This window comes from Hibiscus syriacus, unplaced genomic scaffold (genome assembly GCF_006381635.1).
Source record: "Hibiscus syriacus cultivar Baekdansim isolate YM2019G1 unplaced genomic scaffold, ASM638163v2 tig00001732_pilon, whole genome shotgun sequence".
Classification (NCBI taxonomy): domain Eukaryota; kingdom Viridiplantae; phylum Streptophyta; class Magnoliopsida; order Malvales; family Malvaceae; genus Hibiscus; species Hibiscus syriacus.
This window is the reverse complement of record NW_024061886.1, coordinates 51008-72303: the sequence shown is the minus strand read 5'-3', so window position 1 is coordinate 72303 and position 21296 is coordinate 51008. Positions and strand designations below refer to the sequence as shown.

General features: G+C 32.4%; 1 protein-coding gene and 1 pseudogene across 1 annotated transcript; both read right to left on the bottom strand.

Annotated features, from left to right (window-relative positions):
- Positions 1 to 868: 868 nt before the first annotated feature.
- LOC120133287 lies at positions 869 to 18704 on the bottom strand. The gene is made up of 2 exons (XM_039149898.1): positions 18695 to 18704; positions 869 to 1246 (listed from the first exon to the last, which is right to left on the bottom strand). The coding sequence occupies exon 2, from the start codon at positions 1222 to 1224 to the stop codon at positions 901 to 903; it is 324 nt and encodes a 107-aa protein (XP_039005829.1). The 5' UTR covers positions 1225 to 1246; positions 18695 to 18704; the 3' UTR covers positions 869 to 900.
- Positions 12308 to 14645, bottom strand: LOC120133032 (annotated as a pseudogene).
- Positions 18705 to 21296: the final 2592 nt, after the last annotated feature.

Genomic DNA, 21296 nt, shown 5'->3' with positions numbered 1-21296 from the left:
TTACAAAATCTTTAACAACAGATATCTTAAAATAACTCTAAGTTATTTAAAAAATATGTATTCCAACATGGTTTGATCGGAAGCTAGCCGACATTACCCAACAACATCATTTGTCCTTTGAGTCTTTTCTCGACACTCGTATCTCATTTGCACACTTATGCAAATCCATTACCCCTTATGATTATTATTACAACATGTTTTAAGTGGTTTTCTTCTTTCCGGATAATATGCAATATTAGACTTTAAATTGACAATAATCAGTCTTTTTTTACGATATAAATCGCCACCTGAAATAATAATAATAAGAAGAAGAAGAAATGTTGGGATTCAACGTTTGATTGAATCTTGGTGATGGGACATTATTATTATCCATTTAAAAGGGTTTCATTATCCATTTGATTGAATCTTGATTGAAATAATAATAAAAATAAATCATCGGATAAATAAATCAAATTACTCTGATCGAATTTATTTATACGCACACCTACATATGAACATAGTATTTCCTCTATCTCATTAAAATTGTCGTTTATTTTTTTTTAAATTGCCATTTGGGGGCATTTTATAATAATTATTTTAGACAATTAAATTGTATAGAATATATATTTATTTTTTTGAATATTTTAAATAATTTTTTTTATTTTTATTAATAATAAATTATAAATAAAAAATTAATAAAAGAAAATTTGGATGTAAACAGATATTCTTCATCGTTTTTTATTTGAAATTCTATTAATTTAAGTGACATTTTCTGAACATTGATTTGTAATTTCAGGAAAGAAAAGGCTTAGAAATCATGGAAAACAGAGTGAATAAATAAAGGAAACAATAGTTTATTTCATAAGGTCGAAAACCAAATTTAGGATGGACTACTTACATCTGTTTCCTGTATTTGTTTGATTACATTAAGATTGCATAACGCATGCTGTCTCTGACCATAAAATGATTCATCTCCGATATCTGAGCAAACTCAGTCGACACCCAAACTCCATCAACTCCATTAACACGTGGTTGCGAGAAGCAAGAAGAAACTAAAGAAAGACCATTCCCGTATCCACCTGAGCCTGTCCCGTTTATACTGATCGGCATCTCGCCGCCGGCACCTCCATTAACACCGTCGAAGTTGTTACTCCTTCCCCCTCCGTACATGTTTTCATCGGCCACTCGGGGACTCTTCTTCATGTTCCGCAGATTCCGTCGCAAAACCACGATTATACGCCACATTTTCTTTTCCTTTTTCTCTTCTGGGGATTGGTAATAAGAGAGGCTCGGTTAATTTAAGGAACTAATGGAAGACCAGCTTTTTGGAAATGAGATATTGATAATGGCTAAGTTAGTGGTGGTGGTGTTAGTGCTGGTGTTTATCACTAATTTTTCTATAAGCGTGGCCTGTGGGGTCTGGTTTAAGGCCGACACCGCTGCCTGCGTTGTATGTAAAGCTTTCCATTCAGAAATTCTTCTTTTTTATAATAATAAATTATTCTTTTTCGAATTGATGACAAAGGCAATGAAATTGCTCTTCCTTTACAGTTCGATGGAGTACGTACGAATTCATTGAATAGAAAAGAGAAATCCCAAATGCATGCTTAGAGACAAAAAGTTCAGTCCCAGAAGATCTTTTATTCAATTGGTGTTGAGTTTGAGTTGATGTCCCAATTATTGCCTAATTTTATCGTATCATAACAATCATTAGAAGTTTGGATTCAATTCCCTAGTTTTTTCCCTTAGTTGTTATCATCTATTACAAGTAAATACATTATGTATGAGGGTATGTCTCTTCTTATATTATATGAACTATCGTTATAGGATGTATGGAACCATGTTTTTCGAATGGTTTAACACGATTCATTTTAATTACACATCTTAATTACAGTATCAGTGATGTCATTTTGAACTCTACTGGTCAATCTAAACTCAACTTCTCAATCTTCATGTATGTGCCTATCGACCATATCCACAAGAGCATGCCTTATAAAGTGTTGAAGATTTTATTAACTATTTTTATTATCTAGGTATTGTTAATCTCTATTTCAAATTTTCATATATTAAATCTTATTAAGATATGGGCTCAAACATATTCTCGTGAAGAGAAATTTAAATAGTTTATGTATTATAATATACTCCTATATTTAATAGTAAAAAAATATAACAATGGCATTAATGATAATAATGTACGGTTAATTAGAAAGAATAATTTTAGAAGGAAAAGAGGAGAGAATGTTCGAGATTGATTTTAGTTAATTATTATACCATAAATTTAATTGATTAAAATTTTAATTTTTTATTTATTAATTTGGATATGTTCAAAGAACACTCTCAACCATTTGACTTGGAACGCTCATACTTTTAACTTTTTTGGTGCTCGAACTTTAAACCTCAAGAAATAATAATAATAATTCATTTACTATTGAAATTACTTGGTTCGTGTAAAAAAATAGTTTTATACGTAGAAAAAACTCTTTTTATTTATGATTACCCAATTTTAGACTTTGAGTATGAGAATTAATTTCATGTATTTATATCCCTTGATGGAGACCCATCGTCCTTGGTTCCACTCATAGTGTTATTTCTCTTTATTTTCATTTTATCAGCAACTTGCATATGCAATTATGCATGGTTGAATTATAATATGCATGGCTGTACCAAGAAAGAACCAAAAAGATAAATTATAATAATAAAAGCCAAAATCAGTCCAAAAAGCATAAAACGATGTATGAATTTGGTTATGAAAGCAAAATGGTCTATTGAATTGTGCTTTTCATGTGTATGAACCTAATTCAAACGATGAATTTGGTTATGAAAGCAAAATGGTCTATTGAATTGTGCTTTTCATGTGTATGAACCTAATTCAACCCCTAATAATGAAATAGTAGATATATCAATCAGTATACAATATATATTTATAAAATATTAGTAAAATAATTTTTTATAAATATTAAAATTTGAATTTATGCAATTAAAAATAAATATAAAAAATACTACATGAGCTAACTTGATATATGATTAGGTTAGACGTCATTTAATCATAAATATATGCTTGTTGTCCTTTTCATGGCATGCATCATGTGGTATTTAGCCCACAGTTTACTAGTTAAGAAGCAAATGTTCAGGATTCAACGTAATTTGATGATTTTATATAGCTTGCAAGTGTATTTTATTTGTTTTTGCTTTTAGTTGTTGGGAATATATAATATGAGAAAGTGATTGAACAAAAAGCAGCTTGATTTCTTTTTATTTATAATTTTAAGATTAATTAATATTGCATATTAACATCAACTTTGATTTTAAAAGAATTAAATCAACTCAATAATTAACCAGATAAATTTTAAACTTATGACATCTAACTTTTAAGTTACAATAATTTTTTTATAAATTTATATAACTTTTAATTAAATATGAAAATATTTTAAATTAAAAATCACATTAATTTAAATTACCGCACAACAATCACGTTTAATGTTTCCAAGTTAATTGACGAAGCCCCTAATCATTAAGGACAAGGGAAGAGCCAGTTTTTGTCTCTTGTAGTAGTTTCAACAATTGACAGAGATTTTGTGAGAATTGATAGAAGGTGAATTTTATTGGAGATTTGCAATTGCATCCATGGTTTTCAGAACCGGATCGGTTAGCGAACCGATCATATGGTTCACTGGTTTAATCGGTCAAACCGGTTCGACCGGTCGGAAGAACCGGACGACGTCATAATTATTTAAAAAATTAAATAAAAATACCAAAAATATTTAATAAAAAATAATTTGTTATATCACAAGTCATATTCAAAGCAAGTCATAACATATATAAATTAAAAACCATAAAATCAAGTGAAACAAAATGATTCAAATTAACTACAACATAATATTTAAGGTAAAACATATTAAATAATATAATTATATAACTATAATTAAAAATAAATTAGGGCTAAAAAATCATAACAAAATGATATTGTTTGGTTTAATTTTTTTTTAAAAACAATCTCACATGGCTAAGAAACATAGAAGAGCATTCCAAAAGTCTAAAGAGTAAAAATATGAGAACAAAACAATCACAACTAACTTCTATAAATAATAGAGGTAATTTGGCATTCAAAATCATGGAGACTTTTGATGAGCATTGAGTGAACTATTCTTTCACTTCAATCAAGCTCGAATTTTAGGCTTCAATTGAGCTTCTAAATTTTTTTTAGTTCAAGCCTTTTTGAGTTCAAGTTTCAATATTATATTTTGAGTTCGAGTTGAACTTGATAATTTTTAACTTGTGAGTTTGAGTGGAGTTGAGCTTACTTTTAAAGTTTTCAAGTTCGAGTCGAGCTCAGCAATACTCGAGTTTGACTTGCCTCGTTTAACAAACGACGTTTGGTTTATTTTTTTTTTTAAAAAACAAAATTTCCGGTTTTTTTCGTTTTCAGCCGGTCCTGTTCGAACGATTCAGCGGTTCTGGTCGATTCACTAATAATGATTCAACCGATTTAGATTAAATCAGATTAGATAACGATTCCGATTGAACCGACCAGTCCAGTCCGATCCAATTTTCAAAACAATGCTTGCATCACAGCACATTAGTTTTTAATGTTGTGCCAGTGTCACTGACAATGACAACTAAACCCCTCATCTCTTCAATCATCTTGGGTTGTACATATATGTAGGGGTATAAAATTATCCAACCTTATTGATCCGATCCGCTGACTTGGACCTAAAAAAATCGGGTAATTCTCTAAAAAAAATTATTCGGCTGGGTTGGGCCCGGGTCACAAAATCTAGTTTTTCTGGGTACCCGGTTAGTTTTTTTTTTATATATATATAAAATATAATGAATTATTTATATTGTGGATTATTAGATTTTATATTTTGAACTTTTAAATTTTATGTTCGGATATTAGAGTATGTAATTTAAAGTTTCGAACATTTAAATTTGTGTATATTTTTTTAAAATTAATAATTTGAAAATGAAAAATAAAAAAACGGGTACCCGATTACCGGGTACCACCTGGTACCCGTAACATCCGGGTAGGGACACGGGCCGAGAAATCGCCGACTCGAAAGTTCCAGGTACCCAGATTTGCACACCCCTACATATACGTACTTACGTGTGTGTGTGTGTGTTATTGGAATTCATTTTTCCTAGAAAGTTTTATAAATGAAGAGTCTAAAATACATGTTAATAAAAGATCGAAAGACAATAAGAAATGATCATAATCGAAAGATTTATTAATAAAGTAATTTTTTAAGGTTAAATAAGATAATATTTTAAGTTGAATAAAAAATATTACATTCTCATAATTTTTTTGGTTGCAACTTAAAAACTTATCATCAAGATATTTCAATTGTAAACAAAATATTATAAGTCATATAACTTCTTAGATTGAACATGTAACACTTCAAGTTAAAAACCACCACAATGTAACATTTTTTGTAGTAACTAAAATTATTTCAATTTATATGACAATTTAAGTTGAACGAGATAACATTATAGGTTAAAAATTGTCGTAAATCAAGAAAGTTTAAAAGAAGATAAAACACACTTTCGTGAAATCCATTTTAATTTACTTTAAATATTTATTTGGCCCTAAAATACATTCGCTCAACTTGTATTTCGGGTGAAATGAAGATAAAAGAAGCACAAACTGAGTCATCTCAATGGTAAAACAATTGTTGTTATTCCTTAAGATTTCGGGCTTGAGCACTATGAATGTCAAGGGTGTGAGCGTTCAATGTCAAATGGTTGAAAGTTATTGCAACACCCTAATCTGATCCAAATATGGTTGAAATACTCGATTAATCAAATCTATAAATTCCACATGAGCATTAGTTAATCCAAACGACATTATCACAAATTCATAATGTCCATAATGAGTCCTAAAAGTCATTTTGGGGACATCTTCTTCTTTAACTTTTAATTGAAGACCAATCTTTAAAAACATAGTTGTGCCTTTTAACTGATAAAAAAATCATCAATCCTTGATAAATTATACTTATTCTTCATAGTTACCTTATTCAACTAACAATAGTCTATACATAATTGTATAGACTCATCTTTCTTTTTTCATAAATAATACCAAGTCCCCTATGATAACACACTTGGTCTTATAAAACCCCGACCTAATAATTCTTGTAAATGTGCTTTAACTCCCTAAGTTCAACAGGAGTTATTCTATACGAAACCATATATATTGGTGCAGTACCTAGTAATACTTCTATTATAAATTCTACCTCTTAATCTGGTGGTAGACCATGTAACTCATCCAAGATCACATTTGGATAATCACAGATAGTCAAGAGTATTTTCCAACTTAATCTTTGAGGCTTGAGTATCCACTACATTAGCTAAATAAGCTTGACAACCTTATAGCAATAACTTCTTAGCAGTACTATCGAAATCACATTAGATAATGGATTTAATCTTTCACCAACCACTATAATCTCATAACCTCCCTGGTTTTTTCAAATTTAATTACTTTAAGAAACAATTCACAATGGCATGGTAGGTAGGTAACTATTCCGTACCCAAAATAATCTCGAATTATTTAAAAGGTAATCCTATCAAGTTTACCATAAATTCAACCCCTTGAATCTTTAACAGGAAATTTCTACAAATTTGACTTACCCTTGTACTCTGGCCTAGAGGATTAGTTTTTACGATATCACTTGAGATTGGTTCTAAAAAAATTATTCTATCTTGAATTAGCTTAGTACTTATGTATTATTGGTAGAACCAAAATATCTCAACACAACTGCATGTTTATCAAAAAGTTTGAATATACCTTTAATGATTTATGGATCATAACAGTCTTCATCAGTTTGAATGTTATACACCTTTGTTGGTGTCCTGAACTCACGCTAAGAAACAGTATCTGATGTTCCCTGCTCTAAAGTCTTAGCACCTCTAGACATGGCTCTACCTTGTCCTTTCTGTGAAACAACAACAAATCTTTCAGCCTGTATTGGCCTCTCTCTTTACATATCGAGACAATCTTGAATAAAGTGACCAATAACTCCACATCTGTAACAAGCTCCTGTAAGGGCTTGACACACTTCTGGGTGACTTTTACCACAAACTTCACATGATTGAGGTTAATTCTGAAATGATCTACCCGTGCCAGAAGCAAATGTTTGTGATTGTTTAGATTTCTCAGCGGTCGCTCCTTTTCGGGCAGATGAAATAGATTTTTCTTGATTTTGATTACGAGAACTTTTTTCCCACTTAGACTGTGATGAGGCGACAGATGCTCCAATTCTCTTGGATGGCTGCATCTTTTGTTTTGCTATTCTTTCGGACTGCACCCTTTCTATTGTTTTTGCTATGTTAACCATCTTTTGAAATTATGATAAATTTAATCCCAACAACAGTTCCTTAGGCCTTGGTCGAAGTCCCTTCATGAACCATTCACAACGAGTCTTTTCATTAGGAATCAAATTTGTTGCGAACCTGCCCAGCTTATTAAATTCACACTCGTACTCATAAATTAGTCAATTACCCTATTTTAGATTGACGAGCTTCTATTTCATTTCTCGAATGAAATGATCTCTAATATATTTGTTCTTGAATTCGTCTCAAACAATCCATTTTTGAAAATAATATCATTTCTTAATCATTTACATCATCAAACAACACTTTAAAACTTTCTAAACACTTGATACTTCGCGACAAAACTCAAAATAATTTTCATCTCAAACCCTAAATTTTTTCATAATAATCAAATAGGTTCCCGTAACTTTAACAATTGATTTTTAACTTCAATCAAATATAAAAAATGATAAAATAACATCCGAGTTTTGATAGTCCATCACCAATATAATTGAATCCTTAAACCCCAAATTCTCTCTCCTTAAATTTCATAGCATATACTAATCAAAATCTTGAATAAGTGATATCAAATTGTAAAGAATTTAATGAAAAATAAAATTGGGTTTCATATCTAAACCTTAAATCCAACTTAAAAAACTTCAAAAATGAAATTTAAAACTCACCTTAATGTTCCAAATACCCTACGGCAGCATCAAGCTCTGGAGGGAATTCTTGAAATTTATTTGTTTTAATGTTAGCCATTTGTCGTGTATAATAATCAAATCAACTTAAAATTCATTTTAATGTCAGATGTTCATTTTACTCCTAAAATACAATGCTCCTAAATGTGTCGCATGTCAAATTCTTCATCCAAAAGCTAAGATTAAACCATGGAATTAGTAGTTACCGATTTTACTTTCATAAGATTTCAAAATATCAATCTTACCCTTTTTAATTCAATGGTTAAGATTTATCATGAAAGTCATCTTGAATCCAATGATCCATAGTAAATTTTATCCTGTTAAACACAGAAAATGACTTATTTGCCCTTGCTCTATTATCCAATAAAGTTTTCTAAATTTTCAATTCGATCCGATTGTTCGATTTTTTCTCGAACTTTAACATTTTATAGCTTTTAACAACGATTCCGTACCAAAAATCCAAGTAACACAAAAACATCATTCTTGATGGTAAATTATTTATTTATGAGAATAAAATATCTCATTTTCAAAATTTATCATTTAATTCCTAAACTTTTCTTAAGTTTATACTTTAGCTACAAATCTTTCATTTAATTTATTTTGGTCACTAACCAAATTTTTGGGATATTACACATTATCTAAAATTATAATATATATATATATATATATATAAGTGGATTTTTTCAACAAAAAAAAAAGAAGAAGATAAAATGGATATATCATACAACATAAAATAAACGAAGATCAAACCAGAGACCAGTTTAATTAAGATGCAGCAAATGTTATACAAAATTCTGTTAAAAAAACCAAACAATAAATAACTACCATTAGAGAAATGCACATTGCCCATTTCTTTGTTCATTATGTTTGTTGACACAAAGGTTATAGTTGGGAGGTTTCTTGTGGTTCACTTTACTGTAATAAGATGAAGAGACATATTGACACAAAGGTTATAGTTGGGAGGTTTCTTGTGGTTCACTTTACTGTAATAAGATGAAGAGACATATTTATCAACAAGATTAGGGTCGAAAATGATATATATTTTTTAGCATTGGATCTAAAAATATATTTGAGGGTAGACATATATATTAATAACATAATTTTTTTTAATGAGATGTGTACGAATAAAAAATCAGTATAAATATTATCAATAAAATAAACAATTAATTGAAAAATAAATAAATTTTAAGATAAATATAAAAACATTGATCCACCTCACTAACATAGCCACATTAACATAACAAATGGGGAGTGAGGAAAGTAAAAATCTCCACCCCAGAAATGAAAAAATTCAACGATTTAGGGAAGAAAACCTTTATAACATTTTCGAATTTAATTAATACTTTTCAGAAGGAAATTTTAAAATTAATGGTGGAAAGAGATTTGGCTCGTGAAAAAGCTTTCAACACCGTCCAATATAATTGATGGAGTTGAACATTGTCAAAATGGAAAATAAAGATTACCAGTTAACTTGTGTTGGAGGGGGCAATGATTGTAATCTAATGGGCAAATCTAAAATAAAAATTATGTTTAGGTCAGCTCTGATATTGGATGAAACGCTTTAAGTAGGTGAAGTGGTGCAAAAAAAGGCTTCCAATTCCTTCATTTGAATGATAGTACTAGAAAAATCCGAGATAAAAGAATATTACTTTTTTTTTAAAATAACAGCTCAATAATATATGAAACTAAAGATGAACAGACCGACCTTGAATAAGGATTAAAAACAATGATATCATAACGACATAGTGATTCTTCTGCGGTAAGGTGTTAATTGCGATACCAACTCGTTATTTCTCGATCATTAGCTTTTAACGACATAGTGATTCTTCTGCGGCAAGGTGTTAATTGCGAATACCAATGCTTATTTCTCGATCAATAGCTTTTAACTATTTTTTTAATTAAACTAAGATGATATTTGTTCTAAATACTCTATTTTTTTATATTGATGTACGATAATGATGTACATCAATCTACTTCTTCAGTCTACCTGTATTATTATTTATAGCTCAGTTAAATTTCAAGCAAAGTAAATTACAAGCTATCAAATATGCTTTGAAGCCCCACATCAAATGATAACCTAACCATTTTTTTTCATTCTACTTTTGTTAATACAAATTTCACAATTAAGGTGTGAAAGTAAAACCAAAGTCACCCTTTTCAAATGAGCCAAATTGCAAATTCAAGTTGCCATGTGTTATATCCACATAAAGGCTGAAGTATTAGTAGTAATGATAATAATATTTTTTTTTTTTTGTTACGTTTGGTAGGAGTGCCATTTTTTACTCATGTTTTACTGCATGAGTTAGCAATAAACTAACTTAACCTTTTAGCCACTTACACAGCTTAATTTGAACAAAAAGAATGAATAAATATCTTATTTTGAAGAGGCACTACTTTTTACTTGAGTTTTTACTCATCTTTCTAATTTCAAGTTTAGATTTATACTAATTCTTCATGTCATGACATCTGCCCAAGTAGCTTTTGCAGTACTTTTTGATTTGCTCCTTAGTGAATGGACTGTATTTAGTGTTGGTGTTGGAAGCAGTAGCCACACTACAGCATCCCATATCAAATTACGAGGTCTCACGTCTACCAAGGAATACAAAACCAATGACAAGTGAGGAAAATAGAGTGATGTGGCTAGCCCTCTGTTAATATCAATAGAAAATCGTTCGATGTTCCTGATCCATGTCATTTCGGAAAATACAATACAAAACTACACCAGTGCAAGGCTCAAATTCAACTCATTTTTGTTTTCCGTTCACTTTCGGACATCCTTCTGATCTAAGCACTTCATCAACTTTAGGCTTAGAAACCCAATAACACCATGATCAAGAGGAAATATTGTCAAGTAGGCATGAGACCACCAAATCCGGTTAATGTGAAAGGACAAATAAAGTTTCTGAGGAAAAAACAAGAGAGCTCAAAAGCAGTGCTTCATACATCCTAGCCCAAAAAGGGAACAAAAAGTCGAAATCAAAAGACTAAAAGCTAACTAGAAGGCTGGGCAGAAGAAATATGTCCTTATAAGACACCTAATTCTCTAGGTAAAAAAGAATCCGACTTTGTGTACATCACAACAAGAAAATAAGAACATACCAGTTGGGTGAAGTACTTAAGCATGGGAAAGTTTAGAGCAAAGTAATTTTCCAAGACAATCATGTTTAACATAATATTAAAGATAAGATTTGGTGCCATGAAAAATGACCAACAAAAACTAACAATTCTTGCAATCAGTTTTCGAGGAATCTTAAGTATGTGTATTGGTCTGCATAGACTGATTAGAATGTTACATTTTTCTTTCATGATGCTTATGCAAGACTTGAACAAGTGTTTGACTAAAGTTCATAGCATGCTCAGTACCGAATGCTCGCCTAAAAACATAAATTGGCACATGCACTATAGAAGTGTGGCATCTAAGAGGTTTAGGTGTTGTACTTGTATTTGAATCAATCAAGCTTACATGGCCCCATGGATCTTCCACTTGGAACATACCAGAACTTAAGATGCTCAAGAAGAAGTCAAACTGATATGTCTAGTGAAGAGGTTAGAAAATCAAAACTATGCTTTAAACCTTAATAAGACTGAAGACAAATCAAGGAATGAATGGTTGATCACAATTCAAGTAATGCTAGGTATAGAAGATTATAAAAACATAAGATCACCAATAAGGTGCTGAAGAGACAGTAAATGTTGTGGTACAAGTTAAAAGGAAACAAAAAAAAAAGTGCATTCAAAGCCTTCTGACTGGGGCTTAACCATGGGAAAAAATAGGTTATGAGCAGCCAAAAGTAACCTATTCAACTTGTATGCGGACAAAAACATTAAAAACAGAAGAGCCAAACAATAAGATAGGTGAAAAATGTTTTAGTTTGTTTGTGCTATTGTTGCTTTACGATATGCATCTTTTGTAGCATTAATGACTCAACAGAAAACTTCATTATCTACTTTGCTCTTGTTCCATCTTATGAGATTCATAGACTTACTAAATGCTACTAAATTGTACAACCAATTACAGAAATGCTACAAAAACTGTCAAATTTAAATAATGTACGCATTTCATAAATCACGTGTACTTAATAAAAGAATCATGTGACATTATATCGAAAAGTTGCCATATTGACAGACATGATTCTTCTCAAACTAGCAGGCATGTCCTGCAACTATTAGGAAATGAAAGATCATATCACTAGGAGGAATGTGTTGCCAAAATTTAAGAAATAGCCTACAAAATAGCTGGCAGAGTCATATGAAAGTTGAAGGTTTTTCCTTCGTTACACTTCTACAGCACTGAAAAAAGATTGTGCTACTAAAGTCCTATGAACATCAATATGAACTCATAAAAACATTTAACATAAATTTTTCTCAAGCAGAAAATCATTTACATGGAGATTTTAGATTCTAATTAAGAAGTCTTACCTCTATTTGATTGTCTCTTATTAACGTTGTAACCACCAACATAACCAGGAGAACTTTTACCCGAAACATCAGAAGTGGCACTACCAAGTACATAACCAAAGGAACCAGAACCATCTTGCTCGGATGTTGACGATCGCCAAGTGGTATCCCCATAAACTGAAGCACCACCATAAAAATCTGCAAAGGCTCCATCATAACCACAATTTGACGCTGTATACGATGATGTTGGAGCCACATTGGTCATACTGTTTCTCCCATACCCTGCTGTCCCCAACCCAAAACTGTTATCACTTCCATAGGCAAAATTCACACTATTGCTAGAAACATTATTCCCTCCAACTTGACTGGAAATTGCAGAAAACCCCCAATTAATTCCACTATTTCCAAAGGAATTTCCTCCCATACTACCACTTCCAGATCCCATATATGCACCAGAACTAGGAGCATTTGTGTTATAATTGAACCCCTCATTTCCCCAAAGATTCCGGGTCACTGAGCTGAAAAAGGAAGTATTACCTCCAGTGGTCCCATCAAACTCAATAGGACTACCAAACCTATTTGCATTTCCAACATAATAAGGGCTCAATCCCCGTCCATAGTTCATATTACCACTAAAATTTGCACTATTTGCAAAACTTGGATTCGAGCCTGGCTCAAAGTTCATGCCAATTCCATAACCAGAACCAAAGGGAGGCAACCACTGGACTGAATCTACCATCCATCCCAAGTCCATAGCCACCAACATTACTTGGAGTATATCCCTGAATGTAGCCATTAAGGAAGTTGTTAACCCTATTCAGAACATAGTTATATCCACCAAGGGGACTATGATTTGGACTAGGAGATAATTCTTTGGGAACAGTTCGTTTAACCTCAACCATTTTACCATTCACTTCATGGAAATTTTTTAGCAAGACTTTGTCCACCGCCTCTTCTGAATCATAAGTGATAAATCCGAAACCTCTAGGCCTTTGGGTGTTGTGATCATACATCACTACAACATCTGTAATATTTCCAAACTGATCAAAATACTTCTTAAAGTCGCTCTCTGTGACTGTAGATGCTAAACCACCTACAAAAATCTTTCTTGTGCATCCTGCACCAGGTGAACTGTGGATGCTACTAATGCTTCTAGTGATAATGATCATCCCTAGGAACTGCCTTTTTTGCCTCCACCTGCGCACAGGTAAGTCGATGATGAAAATAAATCTTAAACATCACGAACTGTTTCTTCACAATAAAGTAATTATACTAAATAAAGAGAATTAAAAACATAACCAATACTAATTGCAAAGAAAAAGATAAAAAAGAGGAAGCACAATTACTCTTGCACAATATTGAAATTTAGTTGGACTCAGAACTGGAATTTTACGAATTCCTGCCATTACAATATCGGGTTCATAACTCCAAAAAAGCAATTGAATCTACACTTCTTGCTTCAATTAAGATAATAACATCAATGAATAGTATATTGCACGACATTAATCTATTAAGTAATGCTTAAAGATCAGCAACTTAACATCTTGCTATCTATATTGTATTTCTCCAAGATGACTCTCTCGGCGACAGCAAGGTCAGAGAAAACAATGAAACCAAAACCATGAGCACGTCCTGTGGTCCGATCCTTCTTGATCACTGCCTCTACCACCTCGCCGAAACTACTGAAATACTCCTTCAGACGCTCTTCATTGGTGTCCCAAGATATACCACCAATAAATAGCTTACCATTCCCAGACATATTTTTCTACAATACAGAAAAACTCGTTCTGTCATCACAAAGTCCGAATTATCCACAAATTGAAATCAAATGCCAACTTTAACATAAAAGGCCAAATTCATAACTGGATGCAAGCCATAAAAATCCCATTGCAACAAGAAAGACCAATAAAAAACCAATAGAATGGAATCAAATTAATAATAAAGAATCAAAATTGCCTGTTTTTTTAATAAAGCAATCCAATCAGGATAATGCAGATACAATTCGATACCTTTTATTCTAACAACAAAAGCGTAATTTGAATACAGAATGAAAATTTTCTCGCTGATTCAAAATTTAGAAATAAACAGATCCTTCCACGACCGCGATCAATTAACCGACCTATCCAGAATTTAACTTCACCTGGAATCCAGAAATGAGAAGGGGAAAAAACAAAATAAAACAGCGAGATAGATGATCAATCGGAAGCTGGATATAGCTGTAAATATTTATTGGAAACTTAAGCGGAAGATCGGTAACCCAAATCCATATTCGTCAAAAAGGAATACAATTGGACCAAGCAGAGGTTCTAGAAAATTTTAAAACTTTTTAGAGAATGTAGAATTTTCTAGAATATTTTGGAGATTTCTAGAGAAGTTTATAACTCTCTATAAGCTTGTGAAAAAAAATGTGAAATTCTATGTAATAATTTGGAGATGTGTGGAATCTTATGGAAGTGTATGAAAGAATATGAAAGGAAATGGAAGAGTGTAGAATTTCTTAGGATATATGGAGCATTCTAGATAATTAATCTCCGCCCTTAGATGTAAATAATCTTTGTGGAGGTGGAGTAGTATAAATAGGGGTGGGAGACTTCATTCTTAACCATTCAAGAAATCAAAAAATACTAAGAGAGTTAGATAGTTTCTTTGAAAGAGAAGAGAGATAATTGGGAATTCTTTATCCTCAAGCTTGAGTGAGCCACCAAACGTGAGTCAAATTTTGTGAACAAATCCTTGTAATCCTACTATTCTTTTGTATAATGGAAGAATTTCCAAATTGGAGAATTATACTCTTGTGTTCTCTTTATTTTCCTTAATCTCTAAATATCTATCTTAACTTCACGAAGCAGAAAAGACAGTAATTCCTAACACAATTAGAATAAGAATACAATAGGTTAATATCATCCTCTTTCTTCTCTTCTATTTCCCTTGCCCCTTTCAAATAATAGTATTTTCCCCCGACAATGTTATTCTTTCTTACAATAAAATCTAAATCATTTGTTTTACTTTGCAACCCAATATTCAAATTTAGTATCTATATAAATTTATATCCAATATATACAACAAATAAAAGTAGAAGAAAAAAAACTTTGCAAAGACTCTTGTGACGATGATATATATAGAAGAAGTATCTCAAACGCAACTTTATTTTCTTTTCTATTTTCGTTTTATATTTTACAAATTTTGTACGGTTTTTTTCCTGAAAATGTGAAAACTAAAATGTTATTTTAGTAAAAAAAATGAGTTATTTGATCTAATAAATTTGGTAGGATAGATTTGGCCCTTTTTACTTAAAAATCACTCAAATATTATAATATTATATGTTAAACATCGTTTTATTAAATTTTACCGATCTAACATTTTTATAATAAAACGATTACGTGAAATACACGCGTCTCCTAGGGGACATGTTGACATGACACCACATAAGAAGTCACATTTCAAGGAATGCGCCTTCCAAGGCCTAAAAACGTATTAAAAATATGTTTTAAAAAATTAAAAAATAAAATTATAAGAACTAACATTATAATTTAATACATAGTTCCACGAGTTGAAGAGTATAATGAGATTAGTTTATATAGACATACTGAAGTGTTATTATGTTTCTTAACAATGTGGGATAAAAGCTAAAAGATGTATTTCTTATCTTTTTTTTATATCTATATCTAATTAATCTACTTATACACTATTTAAATTACATTAGATTAATATTTATTTTTAAGGTTTATTAATTAAGATTAGATATTTTTATATGTTAATATATTTAAATACTTATTTTTTAAATTATGAGTTCAAAAAATTTATGTAACACAAATTAAAAAAATCATTTACATATAAATATATTATATATTGAATATGATTAATTAGATATAGAATTTAAGTTGAATTTAATATAAAAATATGAAAAAAAATATTATTTGGTGCCATGAACATGTAAGATGTGAGGTTTATATAATTTAAATGTGGGGAAATGAAAATTCATCTATAGATTGATCCTACAAAAGATTATCATAACTATGTAATTTTGTAGACCCCTGCTGATATTATGTAAGTGTGATATAACTTGTTTGTTATTTTAGAAGAAAATTGATAACTATTGTCACACTCTATCCCATAAAATGCCACAAAAAAACAAAATTATATAAAAATAAATATATCTTATAGCAATATGAATAAAATAATAACACTAAGAATAAAAAAAAAATGACCATTTGTTGTTTTTTTATTAAAAATATTAAATGGTGGATTTATTATTAATTGTTGGGTGATTACCCATGTTATAGCAAAAACCCCCCTCGTGTTTTGAATTCAGTTTTCCCTCATTTAAACTAGTTGTCGCCCCTCCTCCTCCTCCTTACTATGGCCGGCGATGCACGTCACAACCACCTCCATCAGATGCGTCTAGCCTCCGTGAAGCGATCCAGACCAACCTCGCTTTGAAATCGATCACAGTTCTCACGAATCGAGAAGGTAAGCCGACGCCCAAAACCCCGATCGTCATTTTAATTTTTGTCAATTCCAGCCATTTCAACGACCGTCTTGTTTCACCTCCCTGATTTCAAACTCCTCGTAGCCTTCTGATCAAAACCCAGTAGGTGGGTTGTGTTGACATTTACGTTTCGTCCGTCCGCCGTATGTAAAGTCAGATCGTTTAATTTGGATAATATTTCAGTATTTTAGATTGAAAACATATTATAGTTGGTGTTGGTTTAGATTATTGATAAATAGTTTTAAAAGGGTGCCTAATAAGAGATTAATTTATGTTAGGTGTTATTTTTGTAAATATTTTTAAAAGGGTGCCTAATAAGTAATTAATTTCTGTTAGGTGTTATTTTTGTAAATATTTTTAAAAGGGTGCCTAATACGTAACTAATTTCTGTGAGGTGCTATTTTTTACATATTTTAAGAGGGTGCCTAATACGTAATTAATTTCTGTTACGTGTTATTTTTGTAAATATTTTTAAAAGGGTGCCTAATAGGTAATTAATTATTGTAAGGGTGCTATTTTTGGAAAAGTTGACTGTTGACCAGCGTTAACCATAACTTTGATCAGCCATTAAACGGCCGTTGATTTTGTCTGAGTATACCTATTCTAACATTTTTCGACGTCCCGAATCCATTTCCGGAGTTTGTTTCACCAAATTCGAACCCGAATGCCTCCAAATCCGAACCCCCAAAAATGCATATTTACCTAAGTGTTTTAATTTAGTTAATTAAACTGAATGGTCAAGGACTAATTATAGTTATGTTAAAGGTACTCGGGGATCTCCTGACTGCTTCACTGCTCGACTCGGTTCCTCCCGATCCGCTCGTCCACAAGAAGCCGTGAATACTCGTATAGTTCTGAAACCCTGTTATTTATTCTGTTTAGAATATTATTCTGAATATAACCCTTTTCTGATATTGATTAGGTTCCCGGTCAGTCGAATAGCCTAGTGAAACTGGTGCTCGATAGATCTTTCGGACTGACCCTATTATCGAGGTGTGTTCCTTATGTGTAGAATAAATATTTTAAATATCTGTTTGAAATCTCATATGTACATGATTGTTTTCTCTGATTTGAAATACAATGTTTGATCTGATTTAACTACTGTATGATTTACCTGATTCTGGATTTACTGAAATATAAAGCATGATTGTCTGACTTATGATTTCTGGATACTGGTTTACTGAACTGATGATCTGTCTGAACTTTGAATTTCTGTTACTATTGGTTATCATCTGAAAAATGTTTTCTTCGGGGAACTCTGGGTTCTAGTATGAAGACTCCGGCAGATTCAGTCGATATTGATAATTCCTCTTATAGGTTCAGCACCGATTGGTAATTCCTTATGGACCTAAGTCGAGCCTTGGGTAGGTTCTACGGCCCTGAGAATTTTCTTGGGTAAGTCTTAGTGGCCCCAGGAATTGTCTTGGGTAGGCTCGTAGGCCCCGAGTTATTCCCTTAGGTTGTGCAATTCTAGATATCTACACATGGCGTTCGGTTGGAGGACGATACAAAGTTTTTAATTTAAAAACTCCTATGATATTTTAATGACTGTGATCTGTACTGGTTTTAAAAAATCATAACTGTATGTTTTTATTTCTGCACTATTGGGACACACTGAGCCTCTAGCTCACTTTTCAAACTGTTTTACCCCTTTCAGATACTCTCGGATAGACACTCCGTATCAGGCACTTGGAGGATTGGTACATTTAGTTCAGAGTATATTGTTGTAATATTTTGTCTTCCGAACTGTTTTTAATTATAGTGACATGTACCTTATTTTTTAAGTATTTATCGTTTATGACGTTTTCCGCTTTTGCTACTAATATTTGATTTTCGATGCTCCGGATTTATTTCAAGTAATATTTTACCTGGTCTCTTTCATGTTTTATATTTACGAATTTAGTTTTATCGTTACTTATTATATATTTCCATAAATGTCATTTATAATATGATATATATATTATCGAATAATATTTTGGGAAAAATGTCTTTGAGAATCTTTAATGTAATCCGCTAGACTTAGTCGAAACGTATAGGATGGGTCTAGGGGTTACAATTAATTGGTATCAGAGCTTTTTGTTTTTAAACCTCGAACTATGTACGAGTCCAAACTGAAAATATGGTTTTGAAATGTTTTACAAAACAAGTCACTAAGGTCATGTCATAAAATGTTTTATGGTTTTAATTGTGTTCGATACTCCAAGTGCCAATTTAACCCTAGGTTTTATTTTATGTAGTAAACTCGAGATTCATCAAGATGAGTGCTAGACGTTCTCGTCGAACTAGCCGTGGTTGTGGCAGAGTGGCTAGATTTGTAGACCTGGTAGATGAGATACGTATAGATCCCCACCTCCGATAGATGATCCTGCTCCTACGACCTCAACGACTGCTCCGATAAAAGGAGTGACTGGTACTAAGCCCGAGTCTACCAGAATTGCATTAGATGAGAATTTTGGTAGACAATTTCTTCAGATGATTCAGGGAGCTGTCAGAACTGCTTGCGTTGTACCCGAGATTCCTATCTCTCAGACCCTTATTGCAAATGGAGTCAGAATGTTTACTGGCCTTACTGGTGGAGATCCGACTGAGGCCGAGGATTGGCTTAGTGATACTGAGTGACGCATGGATCAGTTAGGTTTAGATATACATCGACATTATTTAGGAACAATTTCTATGTTGAATGGGAATGCTCACACCTGGTGGGAGTCAGTAGTTAGTAGTGTTCAGACCGATCGTTTGACCTGGGATTTCTTTAGAGAGCGCTTTATGAGTCGTTTCCTGGGAGAGCGTTATTTAACTCAGAGACGACAGCAGTTTTAGGACCTGGTTCAGGGAGATATGACTGTTTCTGAGTAAGAGATTGAGTTCTTAAAATTACTGAAGTATGGATTCAGTTTGGTATCTACCGAGAGAGATAGATGTCGAAAGTTTGCTCAGGGACTTCGATTTGAGTTACGTCGTTAGATAGTTACTCATCAGGATGAGGTATTCGATATTGTAGTTGGGAGAGCAAAAGACGCGGAGGAAGTCGAGGCTTCTGCACCTGACAGTGATAGAGTAGGTATATAACGATCTAAGAAGCCTTTTGGTCAGTCTGTACCTTCTGCACACCCTGATAAAAGATCTCGTACTATTCTTCATTAGATGAGTCGGTCTGATTCGAGGCCTGCATCTCCTCCATATAATGTAGCTAGTCGAGAGGATTCTGCATATTCCACTCCAAATTTGAGTTGTGAGTTATGTGGAAATCAACATGGAGGAGAGTGTCGTAAGAAGATGGGTACCTGTTTTCGTTGTGGATCTAGCAAGCATTTCTTGAGAAATTGTCCATATCCAGCTCCTGTCAATCAGACACCTGTTCAGACTCCTATACTTTATTAGACCTTTGTTCAGACTCCAGATATAAGTCATAGTCAGGGTAGGACTTCCGGATATATTTCTAGGGTTGACAGTAGAGCCCGATCACAGAGTAGAGGACGATTTGAGTTCAATACTGCTGCAGGTATATATATTGTTCAGATCCAAGACCCTGTTTCGCTCCTAGTCTATTAAGATATTCTGATATTATCAAATTAGCTTTGTTCATTAAATGATCTATCATAAAACTAATCTCAGTTTCATATCCGATTCTGATGAATTTCGAGGACGAAATTTCTTTTAGAGGGGTGTAATTGTCACACTCTACCCCATAAAATACCACACAAAAAACTAAATTATATAAAAATAAATATATCTTATAGCAATATGAATAAAATAATAGCACTAAGAATAAAAAAAATGAAGTGGCAGACAATGGCTTAACCACTATGCCATTTGTTGTTTTTTTATTAAAAATATTAAATGGTGGATTTATTATTAATTGTTGGGTGATTACCCATGTTATAGCAGAAACCCCCTCGTGTTTTGAATTCAGTTTTCCCTCATTTAAACTAGTTGTCGCCCCTCCTTCTCCTCCTTACTCTAGCCGACGGTACACGTCACAACCACCTCCATCAGGTGCGCCTGGCCTCCGTGAAGCGACCCCGACCAACCTCGCTCCGAAATCAGTCACAGTTCAGACGAATCGAGAAGGTAAGCCGACGCCAAAAACCCCGATCGTCGTTTTAATTTTTGTCGATTCCGGCCATTTCAACGACCGTCTTGTTTCACCTCCCCGATTTCAAACTCCTCGTAGCCTTCCGATCAAAACCCAGTAGGTGGGTTGTGTTGACATTTACGTTTCGTCCGTCCGCCGTATGTAAAGTCAGATCGTTTAATTTGGATAATATTTCAGTGTTTTAGATTGAAAACATATTATAGTTGGTGTTGGTTTAGATTATTGATAAAAAAATTTAAAAGGGTGCCTAATAAGTGATTAATTTATGTTAGGTGCTATTTTTGTAAATATTTTTAAAAGGGTGCCTAATAAGTAATTAATTTCTGTTAGG

Excerpts from the sequence above, each read along its gene's own strand:
- LOC120133287 (XM_039149898.1), bottom strand. The coding sequence starts at position 1,224 with ATGTGGCGTATAATCGTGGTTTTGCGACGGAATCTGCGGAACATGAAG.